Consider the following 17,620-nt stretch of genomic DNA (forward strand, 5'->3'; position numbering starts at 1 on the left):
CCTTTTTACAAGGTACTTGTTCACCAAACCCACCCAGGGTCGGTTCCAACAAAGTCAGTTCACCTGGAGTGAAATCCCATTTAGACGGGCGGGTTAGCTGAACAGGCTTCGATTCGTTTATGTACATAATTTTGGTTTCTCAGCACTAACTTACAAATTCGCCAAAGAGTATTTAAGAAAGATTTTTTTTTTGGGGGGGGGGGCTTTAATAGAAGTAAAATTTAAAAATTGTTTTAAAACTTACCTTCCTCAAAATACTCTAAATGAAATCCACTGCGTTCTCCAGGCACCCACGAATAAGTTAACTGTACTAACTGAGTCCTAGACTGAAAGACTTTGGGGGGGTTATAATTGTGGTTTTTTTCACATATCACTGCCATCTCTTTTTCCTTCCCATCCGGTGTAATCTCCTTGATCACCAGATTTGGCAAACATTTGTTTGTATTTTGTTTTGTATCCTGGTGCCCCGGCCAGAATCCATATATATTGGTGAAGTTTAGGACTATGTAATAGTTCCTACTAGTCTGTATATAATATTTGCATTTGTCATGGCCTGTATTCGTGGAAGAAGCCGAGATGTTTCTGGGACTTGTCTTGTAGGTATAACTACACACTGAAACGATAGAAGGAGTATGTCGGTCAGAAAAATGGACAACTGACTCAAAGTGATTCAGCGAACAAGAAATATCCTTCTATTCTACATTTTCTAATAAAAGTTCTGTACCCTCATGATTTTATCCAAATCACAACCTATCATTGACCTAATTATCTGCAGGCTGTACTTGAATCTACACTGACCTAATTACTGGCCTGTGCTGGAATCTACCTGAACCATGTACCGGAATGTACATCTGACCTAATTAGTGGCAGACTGCACTGGAATCTCACTGATGCAGACTGCAATCGAATCTATAACTGACCTAATCACCTGCAGACTTTACTTGAAACTCCGCTTGACCTATAATTACCATTTTGCTAAGTATATATATTTTGTTAGGTGGCACAATTGCTAATCAATCAGATGATCAACTCAAGAACTTCCCCATGCCAGGACACTTTCAACAGCCAGGATTACACAAACCACAAGATCAAAATCAACACTACGTCACCTATTTCCACAATTTTCTTTTTACAGCAGCGACCCAATTCAATCTCAGTGAAAAGTGTTGCCAGTTCGTTTCTTTTTTTACGAAAACAACCCAGAAATAAAAACATTGAAGGCCACATTTCTTTCTCAACTCAACAGTCAACATGAGATTTCCTGTGTATTGTTAAGTAAAAAAACATTCATTACCAAGTTATAATAATTTTTTACGATCATCTATGACTATGCCACGTGAGATGAACAATGGAATTTTTGATAAAATGGTACAATAATGTGAAGGTCGGGCACTTTTTTCAACAAACAAACACTAGATTTCCCATACGGGCATGATTGGGGATGAAATAACATTTACTGGCCTAATTCTTTTTTAAAGACTTGTAATGGTAGGAACTAAGTCTACATCTACATCCTGTGACGTCTCTTACATAAAATAATCAAGCACCGAGGTGCAATCGGCAACCTGAGATAAAATCATGGTTAAAACAATCATTCAACAATGAACAACACATAATCTTGATGACAACAAGATGGGGGACAGTTTTTTTTAAATCGAGTTCCTCGGTTGAACTGTTTATCCAAAGTACATGATAGTACCCGTTTATGTTTTCAAGCAAATCAGGTATATTACACAGCTCCTTCAATGGCAGCATGACAAAAACAAACACCCTGTCGAAGGTACAAGCAAGGGATAGCTGAATCAAGTTGCACTCTCTGGAGAAAAGCATTTTCGAACCGTTTGCCCAAGAAATGTTTTGGACTTCGATATACAGTAGAAGAGAACATCCCTTAGCGGACACCTCTCTATTAAGGGCAGAAACACTGACTTAAGTGGTTCAAAACCAGACCAGATCCTATTACCTCTTTTACCCTACTCCCAACGCCCGCAATTTATGCAATTGAATATTTCTTCATCTTATCACTGGACAGGAATTGCCTCGACCATGAATTCCGCGAGACTTCTCCCTAATTCTCCAATTAAACATTCTGACAGCGACACAGACACAATAAATAAAACCTGAGAAGAGACAAGCAATTGTCTTTGGTCTCCTTTGATCTTTTGCCGCTGGTTAATCCACTTGACCAAATCATGCGATATTGGCCGCCAGTCATTTGTGACACATCACAACAAAACGAGCACGTTGTACTTTCACTGTCCCGTTATGCGCGCTGTGGTCCCGGTTTATTACCAACCACCAGCGCAGTTTCTATTCCGACGTCACTTAAATCATCTCAAAACGCCATACAAAGCAGCCTATTAGGAAAACGTCATAATATTAGATCTCGCACATCGGTCCGAAAACCGCATCTAAATGTACGAAAATGGGACCATTCAATTGTTAAAGTACATGGCTCGAGGCCAATCACTGCGTTTTATTACCCAAATCATCTCTTGTCGAATTTATGGGTAATATTAATTATTACAGTTGATTACAGGCAAAAGAAGCGTCAAATGATGGCTCCCTCTAGGGCTGCAGAGTTCACGAAAACTGTTACGGCCCTATCAGGTACATGGTCCGATATCAGAGGACTGTGTCTCACCTCAAATTTACCTCACATATTAATCTACCCCTTTCCCCAGGGGAACAGGGGTCATATTTTACCCCTTTCCCCTGAGATGAACAGTGCCAGTGGGTCATTTTTGTTTGCTTCAGAATAATCACACAACAGGCTCCCTTAGTGATTCAAGTATTCCTCTTCCAAGCATGATGAGATGCTGATGTTGGCAATTAAGACCCTAATGTTGGACAGAAACAGAAATCTTTTCCCCAGTGGTCCTGGCGACATTTACCATCACCTCGATCTCCCACTACTCAATATGCTGCTTCAGAGAGCATTTAGTTCTGCGCCAAGGCAGTGCAAAACAACGGTAAACAGAGCTACTTCGTTTTTTTACTTTACCTGGTAATGGCTGCCATAGCGAGCTAGGAACATGTACTACCTATGAACGGTGCCAAAATACATGATACTTCATTTTTATGCGTCTATTTTCCATACAGAACGTGGAGTATGAAAAAACGATTGGAATTTTTAGTCTATACATTGGTCTGAAATCAGGGGAGGGGTGTTTCAACATTTTCAACATCGGTACAGAAGGGCCTTCACTTATAGCTATGTATAGATTATATCTATAATCTATTATAAAAGAAAATCGAAACTATTGTGAAATTGAAAACTTATCGCACAACTAGCCGACAAACAAGCCAATTCACACCCAGCATTATGTTTACTACAGTAGCAGATGAAAATTATATAATCGTATAAGAATAGAGTGTGCGCATCATGTTCAAAAGAGTTCGGAAATTCGATATCTACATATTTTTTATTCGGCAGCATTGAATAAACAGCAGTGATGGATCAATTCTGCTCAGCAACTCTTGAACTATATTCATACATGGCTGGCATATATAGGTCCGGAAAAACGTGGTTGTGGTCTTTCGTGGCAGCAGCAAGTATCGTGGTTGACCAACATCTCAAACAACTAAGATGGATCTGTCCATTGATTACAAAAAGTATGACCCAGATAGGCGCACTTGGTGAATCCAGACAATCTATAATGCTCTGCTACCTGAAACAGAACGCCAGACAGACAGACTGGGTGTAATGTACACATACAGATCAATAGCCTACAGTTTGGTATACTAGCGCTGGATAAGACCATATGAAAGGTCACCTCCCAAAACTAGGCAAATAGCGATTCGTTTTTTTAATATGATAAGATGCAGACGAATGATGGACTACATTTTGATTCCAAAAATGCTGGCAGCAGTTGTAGACCATCGTGGTAAATTTCAATGACGTAATTCTGTTGGTTTTAGTGAAGACGCAGAAGGATGCACTGTATTGGGGTGGGGGGGGGGGGGGGGGGAGTCACTGATAAGGCATGGATATGACACTTAGCCAAAACAAAAAGCTAAGCAGGACTTGTAGATGCTCAACAGGTCTATGGTTTGGTTCATCTTTCAAAATAAGGTAATCATTGATGCTAACGCTACCATATATGATGTACATACATCCCACAACAGCACTGCCGTTCATTTTCTGAGACGCAGATTCAGAATCTGTCTTTCTAAAGTAACAATGGTTGGTCATTAATACGCAATGAGATCATTCGATTCGCGAAATGTCAATTCCTGTTGTTAAAATCAGATTCATAATGAAATGAATGGCACTTGACCCTGATATGGACATTGAGAGTTGTGTCTGACAAACAACAGTAGGCACAAAACCTTCAATTCAGATTTAAATGATGCTGAAGACAGTATCCAACAAAATATATATCTAACCTAAAACCTTGACCCAAATCTATGCTTGAATTGAAATGCCTATATTATTATAATGAAATGAAAACCTGGCCTAGTTTTCTTTTTAACAGAAAATACTCACCCGACATAGCCTGGGTAGCCTCAATGATTAAAGACACCACAACCAAAAGGTAACACGTCCATAATCCTGCGTAGATATGCATTACATCATCCATGATAATCCAGAGAGTTCAAGCGCCATTTCTAATTTAAGAGCTAGAGCACAGCCCCGCACAACACTAACCATCAAGTCAGTAGACTTGGCGGTACACTGAACACCAAGCACCACATAGTTTGTTTTTTCAGGCTCCTGAATGGTGAGCACCAGACGCGACCTGGATTCTTTTTTTCTAGTCGAATAGAGCTGTATTCAAATTCTTGTGAATTTATGATCATTTTATGTCAAGTTTGTTCAATAATGAGAATGCTTGCACTTTTTAAAGGGGATCTGGCCTATATTGTGATAACAGTTTGTTTTTTTTAGGGAAAGGGTATAGTATTACATTCTTGTTATCAGACACATGTCAGAATACAATTACCAAACTCGGGAGACCACGTTAATGGCCCATGCCATTCATTAAAAATATGAAATTCGTAATTGAATTTGAAAACTTCCAATTATGTAAATGTGTACAAAATATAAATTTCAGCATTGCTGTTGTGTAAACAGATGACTAGTAGTACTATTAGTACCAAGTTAAATTCATGCGCATGATATCAGCACTACGGCATTGTGTATAACTGCATTTCTATTTCCTGTATACATTTCCTATGTATATATGAACGGCGCACCCCTTTAAACTCCCAATCCCCCCCCCAGGGTCATGACTCATGCGTTGGGGGAGGGGGCATCTTGGTCCTTGGAGTGCAAGACTCCTTACTATCTGGCAAACAATTAAAAATTAATGCAAGTTCTTATCTTATATAGCGCTTTATATGTACAACATTCTCAAAGTGCTTTACATTTTTTCCCAAGTCTAAGCTGAAACCTTTTACTCAGATGAGCTGCTCGATTAGCCTTTTCCTCATCTCCTAGTACAATTATCATGTATAACAGTCCGAGGGGTGGTCTTTATAGAGAGGTTCTACTGTTTTATCAAATTTTACATTACACGAAGCATGTTTGTGGGGACAACAGCGGTATGCCCGACAAACACCGGGGTAGCAAGCCCCACCCCCCACCCCCAAGATAGAGAAGCCCTTGGCTGCATGCCACCTCAACATTTTATGGACACAAATCTTTTTCAAAATTGGTGCACCAATTTGTCATTTTCACGTGAGAACCTTGCAAACGGTCACCATCGAAAAGAATATTTATGATTTTGCCCCAGAAACAATAATGGCCACCTAAATCAAAATTTCACATCAATCATTGCACGCCTTGCACTGATACAAAGTAAATTGATACGATGGCGAAAAACAACAACCTGTTGTTGAGGACAATGCACAAAAGAAAACATTGTCCTCAGGGCACCTTTCATTTTGTTACTTGTTGCAACAACAGACTGTTGACCTGTGTTTGCCACCCCAAGAGTCTGAGGTTGGACAACAGAAGTCACCAACAACATCCATCAACTTGACAGATTTTTTAAAGGATATTTAAAGTAGAGTTCATTAGTTTTGATCTGCAGTCAAATTCTACCATTAAATGAATTTATTCTCTATATAACAATGTTCTTTATTTCAATTTAATAGTTGTTTATTAGCACGTGGCATCGATGGGCGTGGTGTGCCATTTATTTCACTGATTTACTAAAATTCATACAACAAGTGATGAGTGAAGATGAATCCATCTAAAGAGCCACCTCGACACTTGCAAACAAACCAAAACTGACCAACTCCATTTTATGGCTGGGGATTTGGCAAGCTGCGCACCGAACTAGCATCATTTGTTGTCCTGTTTGGAGTGCCGCTTGCCGAACAGCACTGAAAATCGACCCAGTTTAGAAAGCCCAGCTTGGGTTAGTGTAAGCTTTGATTATTATGAAAATACCGCAATATTCTAGTTCTACATGTAATCTGTATAGCTACGATTTGAACCCCCCTAATGTTATTTGGTTAGCCATAGCACCTCATGAACCCAGAGGAAGGCTTGAATTGGCCACTGGGTCAGACTTCTAATCTGACTATCACGAACTATGTTGGTATTTTGAACCAATGGACAACTGACCCTAGTGGACAACACTCGCGGGACCAATGACCCTGGGCCAAGGGTAATGATCTGCGTACAAATGCGCCTCTTCATCACTACACACCGATTTACATCAGTCGTGGACAAGTCTTTGTTCAGAAACGTTTCTGAATTCTTACTTTATTGGTTAAGAGTGATGATCAATCTGAGGCCAGTCATTCTGAGTACAAATGCGCCATCCAAAGAAGCGATAATATTCAAGCATATTCTCTCAGCCAGTATTGGCTTCCATTGCACATGTTTTACATGTGTAATGTACACAAATGTAGGTAGCACGAATGGAGTTTTTTCTTCTTAAAAATTTGTGTATTTTTGAATGTGAACTATGGCTTTTCATTTTTAAGAACTTACGACAACAAAGTTCAGCTTTGATGTATTCTGAGATGATCCCACCTGCTCGTATCATTGAACAAGGCCAATTTTTCATACAGAATGTTGCAACCGTGTAATTTTACCCGATGCGGATAATCCTTGTTGTTTTGGTAAAAATCGAAGTGCAGCCTTGATAACCTCTGGATGACTTCCGTTTTAAAGCTGAGGCAATTCCGGTGCCGCTTTTCCTGCAGCAGCGCAAAAGTTGTTTTTTTCTCAACCATTTCGACAGGTTCAAGCAAGCAACCATCACTGTAACGACAATACTCCTCAACTGTTTACATGTAAAATTTCCAGTAAGTAAGTAATAGTATGTTGATCCAGATCAAAAGTGGAGACATGGAGGTATAAAATTATTTCTACTGTTTGTTGCATTGGATTTGGATGTTTTTTCAATAAAGAAGGGAAAGTCAGTATGTAACACATTCATGGCCATTTTTTGTAACCTCTCGATAAACGTTTGAATGCCATTTTTTCTCAATAAAACAAGATAACTTTTAAAAACCCTTTAAAAATATTCGGACAATGTTGGTCTCACTATCAGAAAATAGCAATTTTTTATCATGATCCAGAGATCATGGCCACTTCACTACGCACAATGACATATTTTTAATGCAGGTCATTAAACCTGCAGCTTTTAGAACTTGTAATGTATACTATATCCCCTTCATATATATGTCATGTCATGCCCTTCCTCAACTCGTGACAATTTCATCCCGAAGGATGGTGCATGTCACTGTCATCAGATTCAGATAAAAGTTTTAAAACAATGTAGCAAAGGAATATGTCTGATGCAGTAATTATCCAAGAGTAGACTGTGACAATCAAGTGAAGCAAGTTGCCTTGGTTTTGGTCAACATTTTAGCTCCACCCTCGCAGTTTTGGTGAGACATTTTAAAATACCTTGGTACCGTAAAGTCAACTTTTAAATGGAAAATGCATAAGCCTCGTTCTGAGAGTGGAGTGTTTTGGACACGCAACCAAGATGCTCTACCAAAGTTCCCTCGGGTTGCACTCGGCTCGGGTTTGGACTGTATTTTAGCTCCACCCTCGAGTGTCTTGGTAACTCAACCAAGGTCCTCCGCCTCGGGTTCAAGTCCTTAAACCAATACCTCCAGTTCGGTATCAATTCCTTAAACTGATTATTGCTGGGTTAGATATTTGTTGCAGGTTACAGCGGTGGCCTATTCTACCTGCAGAATCTCGGATGGCTCTGGGCACCCCCCCCCCCCCGCATTTTTAGTCATATGACAGAAAACCGACAGGCTCCCCCAGGACATACTTTGCCAATTCTTTTTTGGGTTTTTGACTCCCCAATCACATTTTAACCAACAAACACATGGCAAATGAGTATAAAAAAGTATATTTCAGCCTCAAACTCTTTCTTATTATTGATAAATAATGCATACAATCAATCTCAAAAACTGAGTTCAGGGTTGACGCATGTTTTTTGCAGCAGTATCTCTACATCAGAGACCTTTTGGCAACAACCTGCTCTGTGGAGAATTTGGGAAGCCCTGCATGAGATCTCTGATTACCAAGGTTCCTTTTTTCATTTCTTCAAGTGTAAAAAATATTTCAGCGGTTCAAAATGGAAGCCCGCCATGTTGATTTCATGCCTAAAAAGACCAGTTTATTGAACTGCCGGTACAGTCTCACCAATAGCGACAAGGAAGTCCCTTACTGTGCTGGTATGAAAGTGACATACATGTAGTTCCGACAATCTTGCCCAAAACCACAAAGCAGACGCTGATCAATAGATGGGTGTTGAAATCAATAACGTAATTGTGGCGCTGTATTCTCGGTAGTCTGTAACCGACCAAGCATAAACATGTCATATACATACAAAATCAATTTTTAGTTGGAACTCCCAAGTTGAAGTTGAGTCCCTCGAGTTACAATCAGTGAACTAAAGTGCAAAATATACCCGAGCTGCTAGAACAATATGGTTGCATCGGCAACTTCATGTAACCTAATTTGACCTAATTGCCTAGATCCTGCCTGTAGACTCCCTTTAAAGAATGAAGGAAGCAAGCATGTTCCCCCTTTTTAAAGCTAATGGCACGAATAAGCCTGGCTGATCCAAAAGTGGGGGCCAAGCATGGATGTCAAATGCAGAAAACACAGACAGCTCGTCACTACATATCTATCTGTCAATTACGAGAATGCTTACAACAACTCCCGCGACTGATTACGTAACAGGTACTTGGCTGATTAGACAGCCAGACGGCTCTAACCGAGACGGGGCTTATTATGTCTGGCTCCCGTCTAGGGCACTTTGAGCAAGAAGTACACCACAAAATAGCGAATGCAATATATCAAAATAAAGAGGATAAAGATATTTACCATTTGCTAGAACTGTGTCGTATAGCAGTGCAACTGGAAAGACAAAAATGAGGAAGGTTTAGAGAAAATTGCATCCACCGGAAATGTTTTTTTTGTGCACCGGATGCACAGGAGCTAGACGGAGTGAAATTCAGTGTCGGATTTTGACCTTCCTTACCGAATAAACTAAAACATAAAAGCATGTCTAAGTAGGGATGTGCCTCCTTGTGAATCGAGACGTAATTCTCGGGCTACTCCCTGCGTCCTGATCCCAAAGAATTCGTGTATAATCCAAATCATTTAGAGTTTTATCAGACATTAGACAGCCATGTTCTCAACACTGCGCAGCTGTCTGGTGCGCAGATTTCGGATCCAATTTGAGAGACGACCTAGTTAACCAGTCTCGCCTCCAGGTTGATTGGTGGAAAATATGCGAATACAACAATGTATCTTACCATTCATAAAATTCTAGGTCAATTAAAGGTTACCTGAAAGCGAGGTTAAAAAGTAGGCGGCGCGTCTGTTATGATAATTACGGCCGATAATTGCCTGGTCCACAACTCATGTGCACTTTTCCTGTCAAATGTCACCAGCAAAAAACGCATGTCATACGATAAAGGTATCATCGATATCGCCCATCACGAACTCCGCGAGTTAGATTCGAATTAAACAAAAGCGAACCGGTATTTTGGGGGTCATACGAACACGTGGGGGAAGGACTTGCTATTTTTACAATACATGTGCTCGCCGCAGTCAATCATGTGGCAGTTGGGCGTCCCGTTGCCATAGTGCTATTTGCATAAATTATTAACTATCTGGGTCATTCTCGGATAGCTGCGAAAGGGTTTCCTCTTTTTTCTGTTCCAATTAATCAATTAAAAGTCGGTGATTTTGACTGATTGGATTATCCGATGGCAGATCCTAATGTTCAACAAGGCAGAGCAGCGGCCAAGTGTAATTACGTAGCAAACGATGAAATATGGTAGGTTTTCAACGTCTTTTATTTTTGTTTATGTCCATGTTGTTGGTTTAGCTGTATACAATGTATGTCACTATGTGTATGTGTATTTGGTGTATAACACCACATGTACGGTGTCTGCCCATTTCGCCTTAACCTTATTCGCCTTATCCAATTTTGCCTTCTCCCATTTAGCCTTCTCCTAACTTGCCTTTTCTCAATTCGCCTTCTACGATTTCGCCATCGTCTTATCTCGCCTTTGTTCCAATTGGCCTTCTTCCTAACTCGCCTTCCTCTCATCTTGCCTCATCCTAGTTTGCCTTTTCTTATTTCGCCTTTGTCCTATTCTGCCTTGGTTCCATCCTGCCTTATCTCATCTTGCCTTTTCTTGATTGACCTTTGTGTCAATTCGCCTTCTTCCCATTTTGCCTTCTCCCGTATCGCCATATCTCAACTCGCCTTTTATCAATCCCCCTTCGTTAAGCAAGGGGTCTATTATTCGCAGGGGGGGGGGGGGGGCAGTGTTTTGAGTATAGTTTAATGATTCTGTTCAAAAAAACTTTGGTACTTGTATTATCTCATGCTAAGTTATAGCATTGCTGTGAATGAAGAACATCAAACGTACCAAAACCATCTAAAGGGAACACTGCGTGGGACGTTCTTGAGAGCTAACTCGTTCTGTGAGAAGGCCTCATACTCCCCAATGATCAAAGGAATACATCTTCCAGATTGCTGGATTTGAGTAGGCCTATTGACCATAGTCCATAATAAAGAACTTCAGAAGCACTCACACTTTGAATGATCAATAAAATACTTAGCACCCCCATCCCTCCTATATAGTACCAGGTCACAAGTCTTACTCATCAAAGAATGCCAAAACACTATGCCAAAATATTTCCATGAAAGACTTGGAAGACTCTAAGATTTGACAAACATGGGTAAAGATACTAAGTTGGTTTTGGAGATACATGTAAGCTTACATGTAGATGGTTCAGAAGTTATGAAGATTTGAAAATATTGGTAATTAAGCAACAGCCTTGGGTAGGGTACCAAAACATAATTCGTGGAAACACTCTTATATGAAAGACTGGCCCCACAAACATGGGTAAAAGAGACAAAAGTCTTTTGTAATATGGTATGTAATGTAATATGACTATAATGGCTGAGAAGGCGAAATAATACAAAGGCGGGGCGGGTAAAGGCGAGATAGGATGAAGGCGAATTAGGACAAAGGTAAATTAAGACAAGGTGAAATAAGAGAAGGCAGATTAAGACAATGGCAAACTGAGACGAAGGCAAGAATGGATAAGGCAACTTGTGATAAGGCAAGATAAAACAGAGGCAAAATAGCATAAGGCGAAAAATGAAAAGGCGAAAAAAGACAAAGGCGAGATAGAATAAGGCGGATTGAGAAGAGGCAAAATTGGAAAAGGCGAAATAGGAGAAGGCGAAATGTATATTTTTTAAAGGCAAAATGGGAAAAGGCGAAAAAAGACAAGGCGAAATGGGCATGAACCACATGTACAGTCTAGCTCATAAAAATATCAACACCTGTGCATGACTTGAGATTACTGCTAGAATACCTGACCGATTTCAATGCGGTTTGCGCAGGGTTGTCACAAATCAGGTTGACTGTCCATAGATCAGACTTTGGAAAGGCACTTGATAAATATGTATTATTATTATTATTATTTTATAATCATTAGTATTATTACTATTATTATTGTTATTAGCATTATTACAGTAGAACCTTTCTATTAAGGACACCCTCGAGACTGAGACTGACAAGTGCTATCCTTAAGAGAGAGGTGTCCTGATTAGAGAGGTCAAATTGAATGGAAACAAGAAATTTGGGACCAAACTGAGTGTCCTTAATAGAGTGGTGTCGGCTATGGGATGTTCTACTTTATCATTATAATGACAGTGAAGTGTCTGTGTCTTCATTACATGTAAAATCAACCATTTAATCAAGGTTATTGACATTCCACTAGCTGTTATGTAACTGCCCCCCCCCCCGTCACTTATTTCACGAATTGGCATTATGGTTCCTGTGTTCAATTAGTTATAGTGGATTAACAAGCTTTTTGGCAATATTTTAAAATTTCTTAAAGATTTTGAACCTGTGCTGTAATATTTGCTATTGCCTGAAGACATTATGGTCTTATGTTTGAAATACAGCAGAACCTCTATTAGCGGACACCTCTCTATTAAGGACAACCTCTCTATTAGGGACACTAGTTTTGATCCCAAAGTGGTTGTTTCCATTCCATTTGACCTCTCTGATCAGGACACCTCTCTATTAAGGACAGCACTTGTCAGTCCCGAGGGTGTCCTTAATAGAGAGGTTCAACTGTAATCTGTTTAAGTTGTTTAATCCTGGGAAATTCTGTACATTTTACCCGACACTATCATGAATGTTCAACTGTCAGTGGTCTATTTATCATGGTAATTACTTCTCGCTACAATTGTATATATTCCCCACTTCTTTTTGGCTCTTTTTAGGAAAGCCCATGTGCACCATGAAGAACATGCATCCAAAAGATGGGGAACCATTTGGAGTTTCTTGACACAAAGTAAAGAAGATGTAAGTTTAGTTTTACAGTTGAACCTCTCTATTAAGGACACCATTGGGACTGACAAGTGCTGTCCTTAATAGAGAGGTGTCCTGATTAGAGAGGTCAAATGGAATGGAAACAACCACTTTGGGATCAAAACTAGTGTCCCTAATAGAGAGGTTGTCCTTAATAGAGAGGTGTCCGCTAATAGAGGTTCTGCTGTATTTGATTTGTAGATGTTAGTCAGATGTCTTGTCTGCCAAAGGAATTTCTATTTTCGAAAAGAAAACTCCTTTCCTATTGCACTTATTCCTAGGTACAACCCAAGACAACGTTAGGTTTAACTGAAATGTTAATTAGTCTTAACGTGAAAATTCTAATGCGATTAACTGAAAGAGATAACGTCCTTAAGGAAACTTATCATATAACGATAGCGTGACTTTGGTGCTTTTGAACAACTGGACCCTGGCCTGTATTCTGCTAATTCTCAATCTGATTTATGGGACTGAGTGATAATCAAGATCTCATGTTTTGTTGATTACGACAAATTCCCAAGACCTTGTGTGTCTGACTAGCATATAGATCCACCCAAGGTTAGCACGCACTTTAAGGTCACTGTATTAGCATTCATTTATTCTCTATCTCTAATTGGTTGATCAATAGTTATTCTCGCATCGAGGCTGACACTATCTCATGCTGTCATCGCGATGTGATAGGCGGGGATCATCACGACCCGCCAAGATTAAGTACACCCACATTATCTTGAAACGTGCACGGAATTTTAAAACAATGTTTGTTATCTCTCATAACATTGATTGGTTCGTCAGAAAATGACCTTCTTGGCAAATCCCTTGGATACTTTCAGAAAGTAGCAGTGGCAAGTTCATGTTATACCCACGATCACATTGATTTATATTCCTTACTTAAACTGAGGTTACGATTCCCTAGTGTTTTGAAATTATGGCTTTTAATTGAGATGCTGGGTATCTGACAATTTTATGTATTATATGTTCTTAAAATTGATTCAAGTAACTAACTATTGCAATAAACTACTATGACCAACAACTACAGTAGAACCTCCCCTCACAGATTTTTGTGCCATCCATCAAGAATGATTGTTGCATGATATAAGGTGTTTATTTTCACTTTTTTCCTAATAACTGAAATTCGAAAAACATTATTGGTGGGCCAGTCGTTCAGAATAAAGCCTCCCTTAAAAATGCACACACATGGCAGCCCAATAAATATACTGAATCATAATGCTTTATCCATTGGGTTTTGTTTGATATTATGCATTGATTTTCCTTTGAACACCCTGCACCAATCTTATATGCATGCATGACTGAATCACTCACAGAAAAGAAAGTTGTGGGTTCAATACCTTAGCCTATTCAAAGCTCCTGCCTTTATAAGTGCAATGTAAATGCCTTTATAAGTACGCTGTAAATACTCTACCAATACATGATTCATAATCAATAGTACATGTAGTCTCTAACCCAATGATCATGTCTAGTTGCCATTATCCCAATTGTGATTTCGCTTTTGGAAAATAGGCCAAACTGTTGGTTCTCTCAAACATAAAAACAGACTGTTTGGTTGGATAAATATTGCCTGACAAAAACTGTTTTACACTTTCATGTGAACATTTTCATCTTCAAAGACTATGCATATCTTGTATAAACGTCTTAATTTTTTTGTTCTTGCTTTTTCGTTTTCACGGAAACTTTATTCTAGTAAAAGTACTTGTAAATAACGGCCATGAGAGTTTTAACTGAAGTGTTTACATGATCAAATTGCGCAGTCAAGTTATTCAACAACGAGCCTGAACTCAAGTGAACATTATATTTCATCAAAACGCAACTCGTAGAGGATAAGTGGATCATACTAGCACAAAACAACTTGTATCATGAAATGGTTATCGTTAACATTCATACATATTACCCCTTCTTTTCTTCTAGTTGATGAAAGATGACATGCCAAACAGAAAGCCCAAGCGTGACAAGGACCTCCGCCTCCCAACCCCACTCCGTCTTCCTCCAATCACCCCCACACGGGAGTACATTCACGTTGGCCCTTGCCCAAAACCATTCCCTAACACCACAGCAAAACATATCGGTTGGCGATCATCTGTCGAGGGCTTGAAGTTAGAAAAATATGGACGTTATTGCCGAGCAAAGGGGAACTTGATTGGACAGCTGAAGTGGCCTGCAGAGGCAATCGAGTAAAATGTCTGTTGACCAAGCCTTCGTTTGAAGCGAGTCCGTCCACTTTTCACTACCTGTTCGTGTTTGATTGAAGATTCACCAAGGCATGTTGCACAGACTGAGAGACAGTCTGTTGACCAACACTTTATAAATAGGCAAATGGATGAAATTTGCCGACCGTCTGCTATCATGTGGGCCCGTCCAATCACTGCATGCACTCAAGTGCTGTAGACTGCAAAATTCTCGCACTCCTTATTTTTGTGTTTCGCAAAGATTTCTGAAAAAAAATGAAAAGTTCACAATTTTTTTTGGAGGGCTGTGAAATTTCTTCTGGTTTTTCAAATCAAACAATAAATGTGCGCGAATTTTCTTTTCGCAAATCATTGTTATTCTCGTAATCTGCGAAAATAAAACAAGCGAGAAAATTTAGCCGTTTTATACAGTGCTTGTCTTTATTCCATCACCTGTGAACTATGCAAGGCATATCTGTGATATATTTCTATTGTTACAATCCATTTTCATGTAAGACTGCGAGAAGATCAGCTTTAATCCTTAAATCCTGAAATCAAGAGAGTAAGGCAGCTGCAGTGAGAAAATGTAGGAGAGTGCGAGTCACTGAATTTGTGATTGGTACATTTTGCAAATAACGATTGTCAGGTTTTGTTTTGATCTAATCGGGCAAATCAGTGAATCTGTGATATAATGTATACCTGTGAAATTTGTTGTTAAACCTCGGGTACATATGTTTATTTGTGTAGTCAATTATAGTAGTTTCAGAGTAGCTCAAAGTTGAAGGGTTTCAATAATGCACATTTTAAAGAGAAATTCATGATAGTGTTTGACCTGTTTTTCAAATATTTTAGAATCCGATTATTTTTTATATTATTTTCTTATCAGCTGTGACAACTGTTCTTCACCTGAGGATAGTATAGTGTCTAGATTGAAGGCACGTCCAAATGAATGTTTTTTTATATCTGTGTAAATTATTGTCTTGTATAGAACTGCCGATCGAACTAGTCTTTGACATCCTTTGGATGCAACTCTCGCGGTGATAGTCCATGATGGATAGTCCTTTATTGATGATTACTGTCGCTCAAGGTACAACCAGTAGTTTGCTAGACGCTGTATTCATCTCCCTATACCTGCATTTCTGCAATGAGCACTGCTGTCTACATGATCAGACATTCTATTTATAAATCTGACGCACACAGTGCACCAAGCAGCGCTTACATGATCAAGCGGCTCTATTTTCATATGAAGCTTTAGGAGAACCGCGTAAACTATACAATACTATCCTTGAGCTCGGTGTTCATGAGGATGTGGCGGGTGATAGACGAGTAGAATACTACCTCTCATGAACTGCTGGTATAACCCGGTTTACGCTTATACAGCTTTGATAGATTAGGCGAGTTTGCCAGATTTAATTCACTGAATATGTGCGTGAAAATTTCCCAGTAAGTTGTTAATGTGGCAAGAATCAATATCAATCCTTGATGATGGTCATTGTAGACTGGTAAGTGGTGTTTCTTCGAAATATTTCGGAGGCCATTGATTTGGAGATAGGCAAGAAAACTACAGGGTGATTTGAAAAAACGGGCAGGTTTTTTGCCCTTCTGTAATAAAAAATGCATTTGTCATTCTGGAAAAAGGTAAAGAGCGCTTTAGTGGGGCAGGGTGCAGCACCCGTTTCTATTTTTATCTCGAAGAAACACTATTTTGGTCTTTCATTGAATTGTTAGATGTTATATCAGAAGTGAAGAAAGCTTTTAAAGTCCATTAAAAGTACAAAAATTGAAGTGTGATGGTGGAGTTTTATCGAGGTTATTTATTTTTCCCAGAACCAGTGAAATAGGATACCAGTCCCAATACAGCTGCTTTGTATATGGTGTTTTAGTCATAAGAGCCTTCACTCATTGGGCCGGCTGTGTCTCAATGGTACTTATGCCCACGCAACCTCCAAACTATTAGAAAATATTGGAAATACACTAACTGTGTCAGCATGTAGAGTTTACTAGTGTGTTCCTATATTCTGAATTTAAAATAAAGATTAAAGGTACACCAGTCGTTAAAAATTTGTAATTGAATTTGAAAATTTCCAATTGCATTAAATAAATATGTATATGAAATTTATCATTGCCGTTGTGTTGACAGGTACACAAATACTATAAATGCCAAGTTTCAGCTAATTAGTATGAATAATAACTGCATTTCAGCATTGTGTAAAATTGCATTTCTATTTTACTGGACTCCCACTAATTATAGTCAGACACTTTGTTTGCAATGTGTCCAGCCTTTGGAAACATGGTGAACAATATTTGTATTGTCTTCACAACAGCAATGTTGACATTTGCAAGGAACCGTGTAGGCTTTTAATGCAGACTTCTTTTACAATGCGGCTATTCTTCTATTACAGGAGTTATCTCGCATACGAAGTTACAAAACAAGGGATGGCCGATTTCTTTGAATGATGACATTTCAATTTTGCAATCAGCTCACCACTCTTTGACTTATCGTATATCTTAAAGCATTAAAATGATTTGATAATGTCTTGCAGAATGTTTTCTAAGATGCTCATGCCCATGCTCATTCACAATGCTGTGAATTCTTA

General features: G+C 39.1%; 2 protein-coding genes across 3 annotated transcripts in view; one reads left to right on the forward strand and one right to left on the reverse strand.

The window, feature by feature from the left end:
* The window catches only part of LOC135496316 (low-density lipoprotein receptor class A domain-containing protein 4-like), a 69,042-nt gene extending 59,422 nt beyond the window's left edge, over positions 1 to 9,620 (reverse strand). The window contains exons 1-3 of one of the 2 annotated variants that reach the window (XM_064785574.1): positions 9,474 to 9,620; positions 9,317 to 9,349; positions 245 to 613 (exon numbers count right to left, since the gene is read on the reverse strand). In XM_064785574.1, the coding sequence (XP_064641644.1) occupies positions 245 to 613; positions 9,317 to 9,349; positions 9,474 to 9,498 (427 nt within the window). In that variant the 5' untranslated portion in view covers positions 9,499 to 9,620. Of the gene's footprint in view, positions 1 to 244; positions 614 to 4,489; positions 4,576 to 9,316; positions 9,350 to 9,473 lie in introns of those variants that run through there. The other variant, XM_064785573.1, reaches the window with a different exon arrangement.
* Positions 9,621 to 10,119: 499 nt separating this feature from the next.
* On the forward strand, positions 10,120 to 15,284 carry LOC135495918 (ciliary microtubule inner protein 1-like). Its single transcript, XM_064784944.1, has 3 exons — positions 10,120 to 10,277; positions 12,756 to 12,837; positions 14,767 to 15,284. The coding sequence occupies exons 1-3, from the start codon at positions 10,207 to 10,209 to the stop codon at positions 15,031 to 15,033; spliced, it is 420 nt and encodes a 139-aa protein (XP_064641014.1). The 5' UTR covers positions 10,120 to 10,206; the 3' UTR covers positions 15,034 to 15,284.
* The last annotated feature ends 2,336 nt before the right edge of the window (positions 15,285 to 17,620 follow it).

The sequence above is a fragment of the Lineus longissimus genome, chromosome 11 (assembly GCF_910592395.1).
Source record: "Lineus longissimus chromosome 11, tnLinLong1.2, whole genome shotgun sequence".
In the NCBI taxonomy this organism is placed as follows: domain Eukaryota; kingdom Metazoa; phylum Nemertea; class Pilidiophora; order Heteronemertea; family Lineidae; genus Lineus; species Lineus longissimus.